This window comes from Hydractinia symbiolongicarpus, chromosome 4, assembly GCF_029227915.1.
Source record: "Hydractinia symbiolongicarpus strain clone_291-10 chromosome 4, HSymV2.1, whole genome shotgun sequence".
NCBI lineage: Eukaryota > Metazoa > Cnidaria > Hydrozoa > Anthoathecata > Hydractiniidae > Hydractinia > Hydractinia symbiolongicarpus.
Window position 1 is genome coordinate 21,429,779 of NC_079878.1, and position 19,168 is coordinate 21,448,946.

At 33.4% G+C, this 19,168-nt stretch overlaps 1 protein-coding gene across 1 annotated transcript; it reads right to left on the reverse strand.

Annotated features, from left to right (window-relative positions):
* Window positions 1-410: 410 nt before the first annotated feature.
* On the reverse strand, window positions 411-10,758 carry LOC130641820 (ubiquitin-conjugating enzyme E2 E1-like). The gene is made up of 5 exons (XM_057448792.1): window positions 10,479-10,758; window positions 2,776-2,826; window positions 1,890-2,067; window positions 1,563-1,665; window positions 411-1,061 (listed from the first exon to the last, which is right to left on the reverse strand). Exons 1-5 carry the CDS (start codon window positions 10,652-10,654, stop codon window positions 964-966), a joined length of 606 nt encoding a protein of 201 aa, XP_057304775.1. The 5' UTR covers window positions 10,655-10,758; the 3' UTR covers window positions 411-963.
* Window positions 10,759-19,168: the final 8,410 nt, after the last annotated feature.

Sequence of the window (19,168 nt, forward strand, 5' to 3'; positions counted from 1 at the left end):
AATGTTAATAAGAAAGTGCCAGAATAGGTGATGAATTTCTCAGAATAGCCTCCTTTTTGCACTTTTTGTATGCTTCCCTACCGAAAACGGAAGGTTTAAATAAAGTGTAACTTGCCCCACCGCGATAAAAAATTAAAGATGGTATCCTTATTCCGAAATCAGGTATTATCATCCCAACGGAAGGTATTACATTTTACCTATCATAAGAACTTAAAAAAATTTAAGGGGGTAGTTTCGAATTAATAGTCAATATCTAGTGCTCAGGAAGGTATGGCACCTAACAAATTTTACAAACTGGTGTCTCATGGAATTTATAAAAACTCAGTAAGTGCCATGAATATACAATATAAAGAGTCAACAACAAAAAGGACAAGAGTTGAGGAGAATGGTTTCCAAACAAACGAGCCATCTTAACAAAAACAAATTCTTTTTTATAAACACGAAATACTTTTTCACTCTTAATTTTTTTACTTTAATAAATTCCTACAAAAATATTTACAATAGCTATCTAACCTTACTTCCGTAAGAAATATGGGCACAAAGTTCCAAAACCACACTTATTGACATAGCAAAACTAACGAGATTTAAACCAGGTATGGTTAACCAAAATTATTTTACTGATATGCTTTTTTAACCCCATTTTTTGATTCGAAACTACCATAAAATGCTAGAGATAACCGTGGTAGCAAGGCTTCTCTTTTCCCTACTCCGTATTAACCAACCAGCTCTTACTTACTCCATATCAACCAATCGGATTTACTTCTGATTCAAAACAGAAACAGATTAACTTCAAAAGGAAACAAGTTATTATTACACAACTTCAGTTTATCATATTTCGTTGTCCACCATTTTCGTGAACTTTGACCGGACTGAACGTTGCATAGGTTTAGGCCAACTTGGTATAATAACATTATGGCGTCTTCAGTTGACGTGTAGCTATGTACAATCGAGTTGCTTCGACGTCTAGGTCGCATATCGTCGAGTCCACTCGCGTGCTATTGAGTCATGCTCTTCTCTATTCGTGAGAAATTGATGCGCTATGTTTCCCACCAGGGGGTCAGCTAAATTAAACAATAAAAAATGGAACTCGATATTTACGACCCGAAGTGACATTATTTTGTATTTTCTTCAAAACATTACCGCAACCACAATCGGCTCGAGTGATACTAAATCGATGTGAGCTTGTTTTCCTTATGCGTTGGTGTACAAGAATAATGAACTTTAGTTGAGCTACGGGTTAAAATATCCAAGGCTGACGACAATACTTCTGACCTCCAAGCTCTAACTAGCCTAGTTAACTAAGCTTTCGTCAAGGATTTCATAATATAGTTTCTCCCAACAAAATGTCAGTAAATCCCTACATTCAAATCCAGCAATAAACACAAAATAAATTCTCAGAGCCAACCCAGAATTAAAATTAACCAATAGTAGTAACCAATCAAAAAGCGCGGTAAATATTCTGACCGCAAGAAAATTCGTTTACGACGCAGTTTAATTTTTTTCACCTTAAACTATTCCGATTTCCCGGTTATATAAAAAAAATATATAACGGATATAATTACCTGGGTTGCAATCAGTCAGCAATGCTATCAAAGATAAAAGAACCTTCGAAACTGTAAATGCCGGACTCCAGTTGTCTTTCAAAATGTCCAAGCAAATATGACCCTGAAAATAAGATACAATGACGTCTGTCGCTAACCTTCAGCAAAAAAGTCATTTTTTCTTTACTGTTTACAGTGTATAAACTGTTGCAATAAAAATCGATTGATAAAAAACTTGGAAGATAAATTCACGTCAATTTCACAAAATTCTTAACCTGTATATAGCTAAAAACAAAAATTTACAGGCTAGCGGGATATAAGAGTATGAAAAGACCTGCATTGACTCACCTGCGAATTAATATTGCAATGATAAATACGAGTTCGGAAAATTATTTTTGGTGGTTTAAACGGGTATTCAGCTGGAAAAGTTATTTCCAAGAAAAACACTCCACCCTGATACACTGTTCCAGGTGGGCCAAGAATGGTTCCAACCCAGTCGTAAACATTATCACCTTTTGGTCCAGCACTAAATATACAAAGAGATTTACCCTGTATTATCGACCAGCAGTAACGTTTTTATACTGAGCTTTATAATTTAAACAATGCGCTTTTTTATAAGACCGTCTAAATTTCAGTCGATACTGGACATGTTGTAGTCTCAATTGTTTTTTTTTTGTGTCTCTCTACAACATGCATGTATTTAATACAAAATGGCGCCAGACTCATATTATTTTGTTCTTAATCTGTGTGGGAATTTAGACCGAGTATGCTCTTAATATGTTTCTAAGTTTTAGCAAAATCCTAGCCTTAAATTTTTTTAAAATAAGTTCTTATATGAAATTAAACGGATTTAAAAAAAAAAGGTTTTAAACTTTCAATGAAATTTTTTTCATGTTATCCACTTCAAATTAACATTTTGAGATTCCAGTGAAGGAAGAGCTAACAAACATAGCTCGAAGCAGGAGCTAACAAACATAGCTCGAAGCAGGAGCTAACAAACATAGCTCGAAGCAGGAGCTAACAAACATAGCTCGAAGCAGGAGCATCAGATTAGTAATTATGTTGAAAGGAAAGGTCATCTGAGAAAGATTTAATATGATCAAGAAATCTGACGAAGACAAATTTCTTTAATTTTTTAGTTAACATAACTGTTTTGTTAAAAAACGAGCAGCTATATAAAGTTTGTGTACATTTTTTCTCTCCAAACAAACATTTTTTTTTTCAATATTCTTACCTGCAGTTCGGTGGGGGGTCCAATGTGATGTCTGTCAATTCTCTTTGTATCCTGCGAAAAGAAATCATTCATATCAAAAGGATGATCAAATACAACCTGAATTTCAATCACAGAACTTCTCTTCAATGGCACCCTATAAATTGCGCTAGTGATACCAGTGATTAGTGTCTTACAGAACAATAACTTCGGCTGACAATTTTGTCCTGCGTAGTAATTTGCTCATCAAAATTCACGTCAACCATGTGTTTTTATAAGAACTAGTACAAACTGGTCTGGGAATCGCTGTTTATATTTCCCCGGCCTTTTTCAGCCTGTTTTGTTCTTCGTAGTAAGAACACAACTTCTGAATGCGGCCTGTTTTTATTTAATTAATTTTTTTCCACATCTTTCCCAACAATTTATGCGTTTACATGAAAAATGGATGTCATAACGAAAGAATCTACATCCTAGGTTGTTCTTATATTTTTTTTAAAAAAATCAAACTCCGGTTGTTAAAAAATTTAAAAACAATGATTTAAGACTGGTGAATAATTAACGATTGAAGCTGGTCTTATTTTATTCTTACTTTTCGGCAAAATTCGAGTCTGAAATTGATCTTACAAAAAAGCATTCATGGTCAAACTCTCCTAAATAAGGTGTGGTCATTACAAAGAAGTTGGTAAATAAAAGTTGTTGTTATTAAGAAGTCGCCATTACACAGACGTCAATTAAAAAAGTCGTTGATTACAGATTTAAAAACTCAGAAACCAATATGAACACTAACGCCTTGTAACGACGTACAAGATTTTAACTGTTCAATTGCCAAGTTTGTATGTCAAACTCTGATATCGATATATGATTTCGGAAATGGATTCTTTCCTCGCCTTATAAGGAATTAGCGAATTTTGGGATGCATTTGTGCAATTTTCGGTGAAGTATAAAAAAATATATTTTAAAATAGCGATCCTGAAGTTTATTGTTGAAAATAGTCAAAAGTTTATCTCGTTGGAGTTTATTTATTCCAACATGATATGCGTCTCACGAATTGGAAATTCTTATTTTGTTCTCCATATTTTGAGCATCTTTTTTACAGTGCTACAAATTTTGTGACCACGTGCAAGTTTTACAAAAAAAAGAGAAAATCGGTATTTTTAGTTCTTATTTTTCATCCATTTCCAGCCTCATTGCCCTTATAAAAAACAAGTGTATTAGCGATAAGGCAAAGGAAAGATCCTTAATAATCGAAAGTCAACATAAAATATACCCCCGTCTTTAATATAACATATATTTTGCATAATCGCGACTTTCACTACCATTATGGTTTTGTATACAGACAGAAAAAGAAGTTTTATTTCTCTGAATTGCTTTGATGCGTGTACGCATTCATCATAATGGAAACCAACCCTTAACGTAAATTACGTAACATTGTTAAATTTAAATAGCTGATTAACAAATTAGACTTATTATTTGGCTTCTCTGAATTTTTTTGCAGAAAAAAACATCTCCTATGGAACGCTGAATTTTGAACTGGTTCGGTATCTTCAGTCACAGCGTAGTATTATATACTAGTCAGTAGCCTTGAATAAATGCAAAGGTTCGTCCGTCCTTTGCATATCGCATTTCATGTTTCCATACCACAACATTTTCCTCGCCCAACACTCAGACGGAAAACAGATATCATTATGGAGAACTCTACTCGAAATGGTACCACTATTTTTTTGAAGATCAAAATATGTGCAAGGGGCGAACCCAAGAATCTTACCACAGGTTAAAGAATATAACAAACTGACTCATAATTTCATCACGAAATAAGGCTTTTAATATTTTTTACTTATGAACCGAAACCTTGCTAACTGTTTTAAAATATTTTTGTTTACGCTGTCCCTTCCGTAGAAAAGATCTGACATTATCGAGTGGGCGGAAAATAAACGTTAGCTAGAGACAAAGGAAGTTATTAAAATATTAATTCCAATTTGTTTCCAGTTCGCCCTCTGCGGGAGACCTACTTAAAATATTGTTTAAAAGATGACATCCGGTTATATTGGATTCAGAAGTTTACCACAGTTCCGCGTATTTTAAGAATCCAGTGAAAGGTTTTAGTACTGAAAGTTTCTTAGTTTTCTAGCAATTTTAGTACTGGAAGTTTCTTAGTTTTCTAGCAATTTTAGTACTGGAAGTTTCTTAGTTTTCTAGCAATTTTAGTACTGGAAGTTTCTTAGTTTTCTAGCAATTTTAGTACTGGAAGTTTCTTAGTTTTCTAGCAATTTTAATACTGGAAGTTTCTTATTTGGTTTTTAAAACTTATACATATATATACATCGAATCAAATGAACATTGATTTGTCTCTGTACGTTAGTTAAACACACAAGCTTATGTACAAGAGTTTATAAAAAGTTATTTTTAGTAATTTATTGAAGCCTTAAAAAATCCATTACTGACATTTTTTTTGGAAGCTTTTGCCTCTAGTTTCTTGCAAAAGGGTTTCTCTTTTAAAAAGTGCGGTTACTGTGTACTACTTGTCCGAATAAAAATCGAACAAAAATTATACAAATATTGCGCATACATAATCAGCTTAGACTTTCGTCCCTCACATTTAAACAACAACAAAAAATAGAGTTACGAATTGGACAAAACCATGTGTAAACTAAGTCAAGTGTCAAAACATTCGTTTCTTTTCCAAATGGACGTTTATTTTTGTTAATAAAAGTTTAGTTTCTAAGAACTTCTGGTTATGACCTCAGCCTGGATTTCTCTAAAGCTTTATAGCCTAATTAACTAATTAAGAGTTATTTCTGAAACAGTTCTTGTTATTTTTATTAGGATACGTTCATGTTTTTACAATCAGATAACTTTAACTTCATCTATTTCGTCCAAACATGTAAAATCTTAATCGTCATCCGTATATTTAGTCTTTATTTTCAAAAAAAACAAAACAAATTTGAAGCTAAAAAGTTCTCTGTTTATTTAGCAATATGGCAACACGTTGTTTATCATTCAAAACAAAAAAAACATGGCAGATTAAAATCGGTCTTTAGCTCGAACGATGCCTATAAATATTTCTCATTTTGTTTTTGTTGCATTCCATCAAAACAAACGTGAAGAATCTCGTTAAAAGCAGCTTTAAAATTACTGTTAAAGTAGCAAGCTTAGCTGATAATTCTCAAACAAAATGCAGCAGAAGTAGCGCTTACGCCATTTTGAAATATAAAAAACTTCAGTGTCACTAGTTGCTTAAGAAGTTTTTTAATTCTTGCAATGCACACTGGGTAGTTTTGTTTGCATTCTACCGCAACGTGACACGCCAAGGGTCGTTAATGTAATCAGGTGACTCGCCTACCCGAATTTGTAATCAAATGACTCATTTACTCAAACAATTTTATAAAAGCAACAAGGCTAAGAGGCTGAAAAAATAACAACAAATTAAGAACAATAGCAAAGCTGAAATTTTACGTTTCTTGAAAAAAACCCGGAAAGTGCATATTTGTGATTTTGCAAAAGCTGCATATAGCTACTTTTTAAGTTTTGACCTGGTACTTAAGTTGTTAAATAAACTTCTTAGGGTTGAAATATATACCTTTTCCCACAGACTAAATAGTTCTTGAGTTTAAAATCAAGAAAAGTGGGCTTGTTTCGAAAAAAAAGTATAAAAAAATTATCTTAGAGAACACAAAAATAAGTTACATGGTGTTAAAATAATGGAAGCTTGTTAATGTATTTTTAAAACCGCATTCCAAAAATAATTTGTTGCTTGCGTCCAATATTTCTTGTACTGGAGTTACTTGAATTTTTTCAGATGTTACTGAAGATGGTTTTAAAAAATACGTGTGTATCAAAATTCGCTTCAGCACTTGGTAAAATCTAAACTTTCTAAAATAATTTTTAAAAGGAAACTTTAGGATAACGTAGAATAAAAATAATTTGTCGCTTCGTGTCGAATATTGTTTGAAGTTGCTCAGAACTTTTTTTTAGATGTTTTAGATGTTGATGCAGAAAAAATAATTGTATAGTACAAGAGCAAAAGAAAAAATGCCTAAAATAAAGAAAATATATAAAACTAGACATCTGTATGGGGCATGTAAAAAAAAAATATGATCCCGTACTGCATGCTCGATGGTAAACCACTTTTAAGTAGAATTGTTCAAAAGTACAAATTACGTAATATATTGACGAAACTTGAGTATGCCATTGTATTCATAAGTAATTTAAAAATATCTAACGAGTTTAGCTTGAAAAAATAAGATTTTACTGTACAGACGAAACAAAGCATAGCTTAAACGAGGTTGGGAAGTTACAGCCTCGTTCCCAGCGCCTGTCTTTTTCTCTTTTATATATCGGGACGACGTCCTGAAACAAAAAGAGACAAAAAGGCTCTGGGGACGAGGTTGGTGAAATTAATATCACTGGGAGTTAGGCATAGGCTTAGCTTCTAATTTCTAGCTAATTTGACCAAAAAAAAATTGGAGGCTTTAATTATCAGGGTGACAACTTTCAGACAATTCTCAGGTCTTTGGTGATGTAGTGATGAAAATGCACCAAAGTGCGCAGCTGAGGAATATCAACGAGTCCCATTGTTCTAAACCAAATCATTCTTGAAGAAGTCGCAAGTCTCTTTCGTGATGTCGTGAAGTGGAAATTGATGTATTGTTGATACTGCGGTGAAAAATGAAAACTTTCACAATTTGTGGGAAACACTTGGACAAGACCTGCAAACTCCGGACGCTTGAAAAACGCAGAGATTTTATCAGAGGGGTAGAAATGGTCATTTTAATTTCAAGCTTGCTGGGTTTTTGATTGAATGGGTGATACCAAAATAAAAACCAGGGAGCAGAGTTTTATTATTTTTATTTTTTTAAATAGATTTTTTATTATTTTATAATTATTTAATTTTTGGACTGGTTAATATTTATTTAAAAGAAAGTATTTTTTTACGTCTATATGTCAGCCATGGCTTGATTTGTTTATTTTTTATACTTTTTCAGTCTCGAAATGTATTTATTTGTTTTCTTTAAAAAAAATTGCGAGGGGCCAAAATAGTGAAGACAGGGAGAAGTGCTTTATAGTTAGGGAGACAGATCCTTGGATATAGAGTGCCAAGATGAATGACGCTAAATATTCTATACTATAATACTCGTATACGTCTGTCTGTCTGTTTGTCACGCAAAATGGTAGCTTAGCTGCGCAATAGCGAGAAGCACGCAATGCGGTATAAAAAGGACGGGCGAACCCGTGGATTTTCCACGGGCTAACGACCAGTTTTTTAAGATTGGAAGAAATAAATTTGTTGAAAATTCTGTATGTGACATGTATGTTTGTAAAAAGAAAAGAAAAATACGAAAAAATGTTTTTTAGTAATTCTATACTCACATTATCTTGTTCTTAAACTATAAATAAATTTAGGCTAAATACATTTTTAATGTTCTTAGTTTTAAAAAAATTCTTAGCCTCTACGCTTGTTAAATTAGCTACTCATCCCTTTTTGGATTTTGTAGAACTGAGAGAGTGCATTGTTATGTTCTGTGAAAGTAGTTTTCACGACAAGCCATAAGGTTGCTCACCCATATCAAAATATTCTCCAAAACTGGCCAATGTAACGTTTAAACAACGCCCTTCAACGCCCGCTTCTTCAGCTCAAACAACGACCTTTAGTAACTCTTCTGTTTCTTATACCGCCGTCAGTATGCCTTTTATGTAAGCAACTTAATTTACCGCGTGCTACTTGAGTTCAAACTCTGAGATTGAAAATTGATAGAAAAGTTGCTTAAAGGTTGCTTAGCCGAAAGTGAAACAATTTCCGAGATTATTAAAATCCCTGCCAAAAATTACCAGTGTTCACCCAAAATTGTTTGACCCATACTAAATAATTACTCGGCTCGAAATCAGTAGGAACTATTATAAAACACAAAAAGAAATTAAATGGTGTTAAAATAATGTAAGCTTGATAATGTATTTTCAAAACCGCATTTCAAAAATAATTTGTTGCTTGCGTCCAATATTTCTTGTACTAAAGTTGATTAGAATTTTTTCAGATGTTAGTGAAGATGGTTTCGAAAAATACGTGTGTATCGAAATTCGCTTCAGTGCTGGGTAAAATCTAAACTTTCTAAAATAATTTTTTAGAAGGAAACTTTAGGACAGCGTAGAATAAAAACTTTAATACAAAGATTAGTTTCCCGTATAAACAGACCTTAAAAAGATGTTTACTCTGTAAGGCTGTGCTTACACGGGCATCTAATCAGGGATGCTATAATTTAAAATTTGAGTTCATGAGTGCGCATCTGTTTTAACACTCGATTTACAGGAGATTAAAAACACACAACACTTCTTCAATTTTACGCACGACGATGGAGAGTATCCTTTTAACGGAAACTCTTCGACGTTGTTACAACAGCGTCGGGTGTGATAGCCAAACGGTGTTGGTTACACTTGACATATTATTTGCGTGTGAAAACTAAAGCACATATGGAAATTTATATACAAATTAAATTATTTATAATCGGGCTAAAACTATTTGTAAAAATTATTTGACTTGAATGGGTTCTAACAATATAGCTAACAACCTCGCGCTGTTATTAATGACAAATCATTAAATACGTCATCGCACATAATAACGTAATTTGTAATCTCTACGGACGACACGGAGAAGAACTTTTTTATCAAATACATGATAGTTAGGAATTCATAAATGACCGAAACACAATGAATATTTAACTCCAGAGAAGTAGCACTTTGGCTCATCAAAAATAATTTCTTTTGGACATAACTTTTTGCCTTTTCTAAGCAGAGATTTAAAGAATCACACAGTAACGCTGAAACAGTTAATAGCAAGTAAAAACCAGGTCTTTTTCGAACTATTATTGACCAGAAAAAGAACAGGGCAGCTGGGACGATTTTTTTAGCTTCACAGGGTTTGTTTTAAGGCTGTATTTACACTGACCTATCGCTGAAATATTTTTCAGAAACCATTTTGAAATTTTTAAGAAAGGAAGAAACAAAAAAAACTTTGAAGCGATTTTACCAGCCAACAAAATTTTATTAAAAACTACAAGCCTTGTGCTTTTTTAGACTTTTTTAAAATATAATGTCAACAAAACAAACCCCCGAGTAATTTTGTTGTATTTTTTTAACGCACGCAGTACAATAAACAACGGCTGGGAGGAAGAAGTAGTAGAAAATTAAAATTAGGGGTGTCGTATGAATAAAATCAAAAAAATAAAAAACATGAGTATTTTCGTTTTCTCAAGCTTGTACACAAACAAAAATTGCACCATCTGTAAAACGCTAATATCGGTTTTAACCTTTCACTTTTAAGAGAAATTATAACCAGTGAACCAGGAAGAGAAAAAGTGACTCGCGTACCAACTTCGAATAAAATTAATTCTCACTAGTAGCACCTCAAAATAATAAAAGTTGGCTGGATATTTTATTCTCAATATACATTTTTCGAAATGTATTTAGGGGCGCTTTCACGAAAGCGGTTGTACACATGTTCCTGTTTAACCCCCACTGAAGAATTTTTTACCACAACCCAAAAGAATCAGAAGTTAGACAGCACACCTCTTTAAATCATACCACGGGAGACCATATTTTAAACGTTCAAAGCTGTTACAAGATTGGTAAAAATTCAGGCACACGCCCTTTGGGTCTATGCTAAATAAAGTTCTCTGAGAAAAATAAGAGTTTCTTTGTTTAAAGATTTAAAGAGGGGAAAAAAGGATTATACCAACCTTTTGACAGCCGAACTTGTTTTTTTCTTCACCGCAATTTTGCTGGGCTGGTTTCGTCCTCTTTTCGAGCCTGCAGCTCTGGTACTTGCTTCGCTTGGAGTCTGATTTTGAATGTTTTCTGAACTTTCTGATGTTGTATTTTCTTGTGTAGATGAAGACGTACTTGTAGAAGCCATTTTGTTTCTCCTGGGTACTTTAAGCAATTTTGGTTAGCCTTCCTATACTCTGGTCTAGCCTCTCTTTAACTCAGTTCTCGTCGTCACAAGAGGAGATTCAATAAATTTATTGTGTCGATCATGAACAAGAAACAACAGACATAAAAGCAGAAGCTTGTTAGAGTCGAAGCTGTTTATAAAAAATTCCTTGGTAATTTTAAGCAGACGTCATTTTGTAAAATGTCCCAACCTTATTTATTTAGACAAAATAAAATATCTTCAAAACTATTTTTTTTATTTATTACGAGTTTTAAAAATATTCTTTGAGTAGATAAACAGAGCGAGAAAAAAGATTGGCAAACAGGTTCCATGCTGCAAACGTTTTGCTAATCTGAAAAATTACACTTTGCGAATAAAACGGAATTTTCAAAAAAACTTTTTTAATATAACTTTGCCTCTAGTTCTTGAACTTCAGACTTACATTGTGTGATGGACATAGATATTTAAAAACAAACTAAAGTTTTCACACTAGCTATGAACTCAGGATTACGTTTTTGCGATTTTTTATTTTGTCTGTCCTACGATTTGTTCGAGTTGAACGTTGAACTGATGTACATATTACACCTTTGATTTGCCATCAGTGCAAAGGGTGGTTGTTGCAAAGAATCTATTTATTTCTTATATACTCCAAAAAAACATTAAAAATGTTTTTAGCTTGCGCAGGAAAAAAAAAACTTTTAAATTTTATTCCGTTCATACACAGGTAGTCAGGTTATAATATTCCAGCCTTGATTTCAACAGTTTTACGGAATTCGAAAAACTCATGTGTTGGGTTTTGTAAAAGTATTCGGCTTCTGGAATTGTATGTTATTAAATTACGTGTCATAAGTGACTTATGTCAATCATAATTCCCATGACAACGACCTTATTGGGTCAGCGGTTTTTAAATTAACATTAACTGGGAGCTAGACACGAAGTTGTTATGCGGACGTGCTAAATATGATTTGTTTTTGTTTTAAAGAAAATAGAACTTTATTCAGAAGGAACAAGAAAGAAACCTCGTTAACAAGTAGCCTCGATTTTGTTTTTTATTCGAATTTTAACCACCCACGTGAATAAAATGAATTAAAGCGCCCGCCCCTTCCCGAATTTTAAATTTCCTAAAAAATTAATAAGCGCCCGGGCTTTAATTCCTTAATTTTTTTTAAAGATTCAGTTAGCATTTTCCCATAAATCATAAAATTTGTGTTTTTCTATGAGCTAAAAAAAATTGCCCGAAGTAAATGTAATTACCCTGGGGCTTCTTGTCTATTTTTAGCCTTACTGTCACAAGCGATAGAAAGGCTTGGGAAGGAGGTTGGTTTTAAGCACTTCTTTGGAATTAACTAGGTCCTTGCCCTGAAACTCCAATAGGATTTGCTGTTCATTTAATACACCTTTTTATTTTAGAAACGTCTAAATGTCAGTAAGGCTGGATGGTTGTTTACACTTTTTTTTAGCCTTGATTTATTTTATTTCTGTTTTTCCGAAAAAGTTGCGAGATTAGATGTACCAAAAAGAAAGAAAATATATGCTACGATTTTTGGATTGTGTGGAGTTAGGATATATAAATGGCGTTAAAGTTATCCTTTTGAAAAAAAATATATGTATTAGAGTACAAAGAAAAAGAAAATGTTGGAAGCCAATTTTGTTCTTATTCTGTGGAAAAAAATTTAGGTTAAATACGTTCTTAATTTTTGGCAAAATCGCAGACTCAACGTTCTATTAATAAAGGTAAAAAAAAATTCTCCAGAAGTTCTTATGTTATAGGGGGGTGGAGTGTGCAGCACCGGTGAACCGGAGTGTGCCGAAAACGGTAAAACTGGAAATATTATACTTATTTAAATAAAAAAAATATTAAGAACATACTTAGCCTGAATTCCTTCCATAAATTTTAAAAGAACACAAAAAAAGAATATTTGAGGCTGGAAAAAGATAGAAACAAGTATACATCCAACCTGAAAAGTAACTTAGATATTCTTATAATAAAATGTACTCATAAGAAGGTAATGCTTAATAGAAACCAGGCCAATTTTTTAAGCCTTGTCTTCCAAATTAGTGTTTATTTCAAAAACATGATATTGATATAGACGATAGCTCTCTGAATTTTGTTAGGAGGATTGTTAAAAAATGCATGGAAGGAAGCGGCGTATTCAACGAGTAATTAAATCAAGTTTTTTAAAGTTTTTCTCGAAATTTTTGGGCGAGTATACTTCAACTCTTCTATTTGGCACCCGTCTTCTGTTGATTAAATATTAACGACTTCATACTGTTGAAGCTTGTAAAGTGCGTCGGTTTAAACAGAAGCGAATAACTTTGAAAAACAATCAAAACGTTGTTTAAACAAAAGAGAAAATAACGTGGACCACTTTGATTTCTTTTAAATGCTCGCGCATGCGTGTTGGACGTTATTAGAAATATCAAAGACGATATTTTAAATGGCTAATTATTGCCTGTGGCCGAAAACGAAACTTAGGATTGTTTTTAGTAGTTTAGGCGATTTGAGTCGACAAAAGTCCTGGAGACGAAGTTTTCGAAAGGCGTGACAATAAATAAAGTCTGTACCTAGCTAAATCGTTATTACCAAGCTTGGTAATTTATAAAATATATATAACACAGTAAAATCAGAACGACTTTGATGAAGTGAGACAATCGCCCCACACTTAAAATTCTGTCTGTCTCCTTCCTCGATATTCTATGTAAAATAAGTTATAAACACATTTTCAACGCTTAAAGTAATTGAACACTTTGCTAAGGCTATCGACTTTTCAGAAACAATAAATCTTGATTCGCACGACAAGACTTGAAGCTGGCATAGTAGCTCAATCTACTACGCAAAAAACTCGAAACGAGGTTGGGGAAATGATAGGAGAAGTAACAGATGGCTGAATTTTGGTTTTTAAGACAACCTAGTTCCCAGGGCTTTTTGTCCCTTACTGGTGCGGCACTTATTGATAGATCGTACGAATGTATATATACAAATATACAAAAAGAGACAAAAGCTCCTGGGTTTGAAGTTTTTTTTTGTAATGACTGGTTGCCTCGCGGTAGAGCGTTCGCTTTCAATGCAGAAAGTCAACCCCCGGCAAAGTCATGCCAGAAACTATAAAAATGTGAATAGATCCTTTCTTTTTAGCGTTTAGCATGAGAATAGGATTGATATCTTAGGCTGTTGTCTAGTTGAGCGATTGTTATGCTCCCATGGTTTCGTAGCTCGAATGGGAGCTTTAAATACACTAGGACCCCTACCAAAAACATAGAAAATATACCAGGAATAATAATTATAGTAGCAATAAACATGTTTTGTCCAAATTTATCAAGAATAAAGAATTTCTCATGACACAATGAGCAAAAAACGCATATTAAACTAATTTCACTCTTAGTATTATTCTTCGTTTCTGAACTCTGAAGTATCCAAAACGTTTGAGATTTTATCTAATCTCATTTCTAATTCTTATTATACCGTGATAACTATTATCTTGGATGTTCCCCTATAATGAAAAAAATACATATATGTATTATTTATTATCATAGGGGAACATCCAGGGTATGGGGAACATGCTGACATTGAAAATAAATTAACCACATTTTATTATTACAACACGTCGTTTGCTGACTGTGGAACACAAACTTTATAAAATTGCTAGTATTTCATCTTGAATGGACAAATTTCTAACCACATCTCTTTTCTGTCTTTACGAGAACGGGGAATTGTAATTAAACCGGTAACGAAATGTTGGTAAAAATTTCCTTTTTCGTCGCATTCTACTAAGAAATTTATATTTTTTACAAAAAAATATCTATCTAAGAATTCCTGGGTACGAGGTCAACGATTTTGGAACACACGCTCAGATAATGTGCACAATTTCGGAAGAACATTTGATTTTCTTATTCTCTTGGAGAGACGACTGAATACAGTGACCAGGAAGGCCTTTAAGTTTCTTAAAACTATGCTCCAAATTGGCTGAACCGCTATTCAAACTCTAAAGTTAATGACCTCCCCAACCGTAGGTTTATAGTTGGTCAATGTTCTTAATTTCTAATCAGCGTTGTGCATGTAGCGTGTATTGACAACTGTTTTCGCTAAATAATTGAATGAAATAAGAACTGACAAAGCATTCAATCAAATGCAATAAAAAGTTTAAATTTTTTTTTATAAAATAACAACCTGGTCTCCGGGGCTTTTTAGTTCTTTTTAAAGTTAGGACGTCTTAATTTAAAAAAAACTAAAAGCCCTGGGACGAGGTTGATAAAATGGAAAACAATATGAACAGATTTTCTATAATTTTCCATTTTCAGCCTAAAGAAGTACTTTGCCTATAACTAAAATAAATAAATGAAAGATGTCATTTCGAAGTGTGCACAATAGCCAAAATATACTTGGTCAACCACCAAGCCCTATGGATGAGGTTGATCTGCAACTTCATTTCTAGTTTTATACTATGGTTAAAAACTATTTTTAACGTTCTAAGGTTTAAAAATGAATACATCGTACTACTTGAATAATTACTACGCTCGAAGACTAGCCCTCTCACAGCAATTTCTTAGGTGTAATCACGTTGAGGGTGTAAACAACACATATGTTTCAAGCCAACCTTGTCCCCAGGGCTCTTCTAATCCTATGATATTTTGCATGGCGGCTTCGTAATAGTTGTCGTGCTTATGCAGAGGTGTATTCCAATGGTAAATTAGAGAGGCGGGATTGTAAATAAGTTAACCCTATTTTGTATGGATTTTTTTGGTTTTATAGGGATAAAATGTCTCAACTCCAATCCTAAAGTACAGGAATAGCTGGGGCGTGACCAAATGTTTTTTAGTTGGCGGGATGCAATTTTAATTTTTTTGTTGTTTCTCTTATCAATTGAATAAGGTCGAAAATGGACCTTTTTAGTGCCTGATCTTTGCTGTACAAAAGATCACAGGATTACACAGATAAAAAAATAAAGTCTTTTGTCGTAGTCGTATTAGGCAATATTCCTAATATTTAACACCGTTGGTTGGTACTGCTTTTATGCGGACACGCAGTCGCCTTGTTGACAGTACTTTTCATATTTTTGTATCTAAGCATTACGAAGATCTTTGAAAAGACCTGGCATTATTTGTCTCAATTTTCACTGGAAACTTCCATGATGTGTAAAAAAAATACTTTGACAATTTATATTTTTATATTTTATATTTTAGCGCCCCATACAAACAAATGTGTAGAACATAAGACTAACCAACAATGACATGCGCGCACAGAATACATAAATCTGCGCATGTGCAAAAATAAATATGACGTGATACACCTGTCCCATACAAACAGATGTGTAGAACTAAAACTAGCCAACATCAAGATGCACAGAGAGAAACAATATACGCGCATGCGCAAAAAGTAAGTATGACGTAATGCAGCAAGGCGTAACTCGATTCCCATTAAATAAAGTGTGCTTGGACAAAACTTGTAGAGATTCATGCCTAAAACTTTAAAACTAAAGTCAACAACAAGCGTCAAATAAAACATTTTTTACTATCTTTGTATCTTAGTAGCTGAGTAGATCTGCACAGTTATTTGACGATCAGAGAGATTATCGTGTGAAGATCTTTTGAAAATTTGTTTGCAGTGGTGTTAAGATAAGTTGCTGAAAAACTACTTCGTGTAAGAGGAAATAAGTTGAAAAGAAAAAGAGGGGTTTATTTTATCGTCATATCTACATATACAGGCTTAGATTGCGAGGCGCCTATACACGTAAGAAATACCATAAACAGTTAACGAGTGCTGATTTTCAATTTCAGGTGACTGATCTTCTCTATTTATTTATTTGTTTTCTTCCACAGTAAGATAAGGGAAACCTTGCTTTTATCAATAAATAACCTAGCAATTTAATAACTAATTTTCTATTTTTTTTTCTAAATAGAAAAACTTTTAATAGATATGTTACCTAATGTTGTTAACATAAAATTTCTCATTCTACACTATATAAACGTGGAATTCGTGTTTCTTATCTTTGGTAAAGAATCAAAAAGTCGAGATTTTAGTGAGTATACCAATATAATTCAAAACTTTACTAAGACATTAGATCTAGATGTTCAATACATTAAACGGTATCATCTCAGCAATGAAAAACCTTTTTTAGTGAATAACAAAAGGCCTTGCAGTCAGGTAGTTGCAACCTCGTCCCCAGGGCTAACAAGTACTAAGGGCGAAGTTGAGGCAGGTGTTAACAGAGAATCTGCATTTGTAAAAATATTATCAAAACTATTATCGGTACCTTGTGACAAAATTTTTAATAGTTGACGAGAGTTATGGCTGACGAAAATTTTTACCGACAAAGTTTGGGTTAGTAGATAACCCCTTTATTAAAATCAGACTACTGCCTGTTCTACCCATTATGTAACAACCCCGATCCCAAGATCTTTTTTCGAGTATCATCTTCATATAAAAACAAGCTCATAACCTGGGTTCGAGGTTGATTTATCTTATAACTGCTCGGTATTTAATTTGTGGAGTCAAAATATTTTTTATAATTTAGAGAGATGAGAAACGAGCATGACGTTTTAGCAAAATCCATTGCATCTGCTGTTAGCACCGCCACGATTATTGTCAGTTTTGGTCCGTATATTTCATCAAACTATTTCCTTTTGATCATTTTGGCGTTCCTTTTATTAATAACCTGCATTGAGATATACACAAAGAATTTCAGGAATGATGCAACAGTTACTCATGTGGCTATGATTCAACGTGGGTCATTCTTACACAAAAGCATGGGAAAGAAAACACAGTCAGTGCCCAATGTTGTAAAGCGTAGAGCTTACACTGAACACAGTGAGGTCATTAAAGGAACACCTAAATATTCAATAAAAATTACTCGACCAGTGAGTTGGAATAATAGCGAACACTTGCACCGTAACAACATTTTCGAGAAACCGTAAAAATACCGCAACAACATTTTCAAGAAACCGTAAAAATACAACAACAACATGACATTTTTTGGCGGCAAAAGTTTCTGAAATTCTTTTTCTAAATTTTTATTTAGTTTTATGAAAATATTAAAAAGGAACTTTTAATTTAACAAAAAATAGCTTGGTTGCTTTTATATATTGAGCGAATTACTTAATAATAAATAATTATTAAATAAAGTTAATAAATAAAGGTTTCATTTGCCTTTCTCAATCACAACACAGGATAACCTCTTCAGTTTCCAGTGGTTCTATTTTCAAGAAGCACAACGAAAACCCTCAAACAAGCTTCGGAGGTTGCCCGACCAAAGCAACCTCTCAACCACATAAACACTAAAAGACATCAATTCTATTCTTATTCTAAAGCTTGGCCTCTGAGCTGTTATTACGGAGCGGTCAATATTTTGCTGCTATAAAACTCATTACAAAGCCAAAATGCTCTGGGGACGAGGTTGTAGTTTTTGAGATACTAGAGCGAGCGCTTATTCGAAGAGGGGTACTGCCCAATAGCGAGTGGTGTTACTGATATAGATTAAAATTATTAAATATTTATTTTAAAGAACAGACGTTCATTATTAAATTAAAATTAGGCTATCCTTAGATTCTAACAAAAATATGCTTTTGTGTATTTTTCTAATAAAATATGCTTAAGGAAACACACAATGTCATGCCGTCCAATGATTGTTTATGATAATTTATTTAATGTAAGTAAGTTCATCTTAATGAAGCGCGTGTATTATTTATAGAGACTAGTCAGTAAACGTAAAGAAATCCAAGCGTTAGGCCGTCGTACTATTCCGGTCTGCAGATTATCGTAGGTCGTACACATTCCATACGTAGGACAAAGTAGTGATTCGGCTACAATTTTAAACAAAATACGGGTGTAAATAAAAGAGACCAGCCGTTAGCGGATTTACCCAGTCTTGTTGTTAGTCGTTGCTGAATATATAATACAGGAGTTTGTGTGTCACAACAAATTTAGTAAATATTTGTGTCTGTAGCAGAACTATTGAATTGCACAGAGGTAGACAAAATGCAAGTATTATTAATCAAATATAAAAATATAGGGAACTTTTCTGTTATTTTGAGCTATTCTCTGGTGTGTGATATATAAATCGATTCAAAACGCTATTTTTGTCCTCAGCGCTCATAAACATTCTCCCCCGCCTTACGCGCGACTTTCGTGTAAGCCACTAAAAAGTTGTAGCTAAACCAACGGCCGTTTTGTAGTCCCTTTAGTGAATGTATATTTTACATGAGATTGAATTAATAACCAGCGCTCTTACAACTAAATGCGATTTCGAAGTAAAACTCATGAGACCGTGCCCTCAAGAGAAACTAAATCACTTAACTGAGCTCCCTTGAGGTGAGAAATATTGATTGAACTGTTAAAGCGCTACGCACCCAAATTTTCATGTGTTGTTGAGCTGTGTCTTGTTGTGGTAAACAAAAAAGTAGCGATGAAATGTACATCACTGTATTTGGTTGCAATATTTATTTTTATGTCACACGGAGTAAAATGTATGAACGCAAGAAGATATAATGAACAGCGTGAGT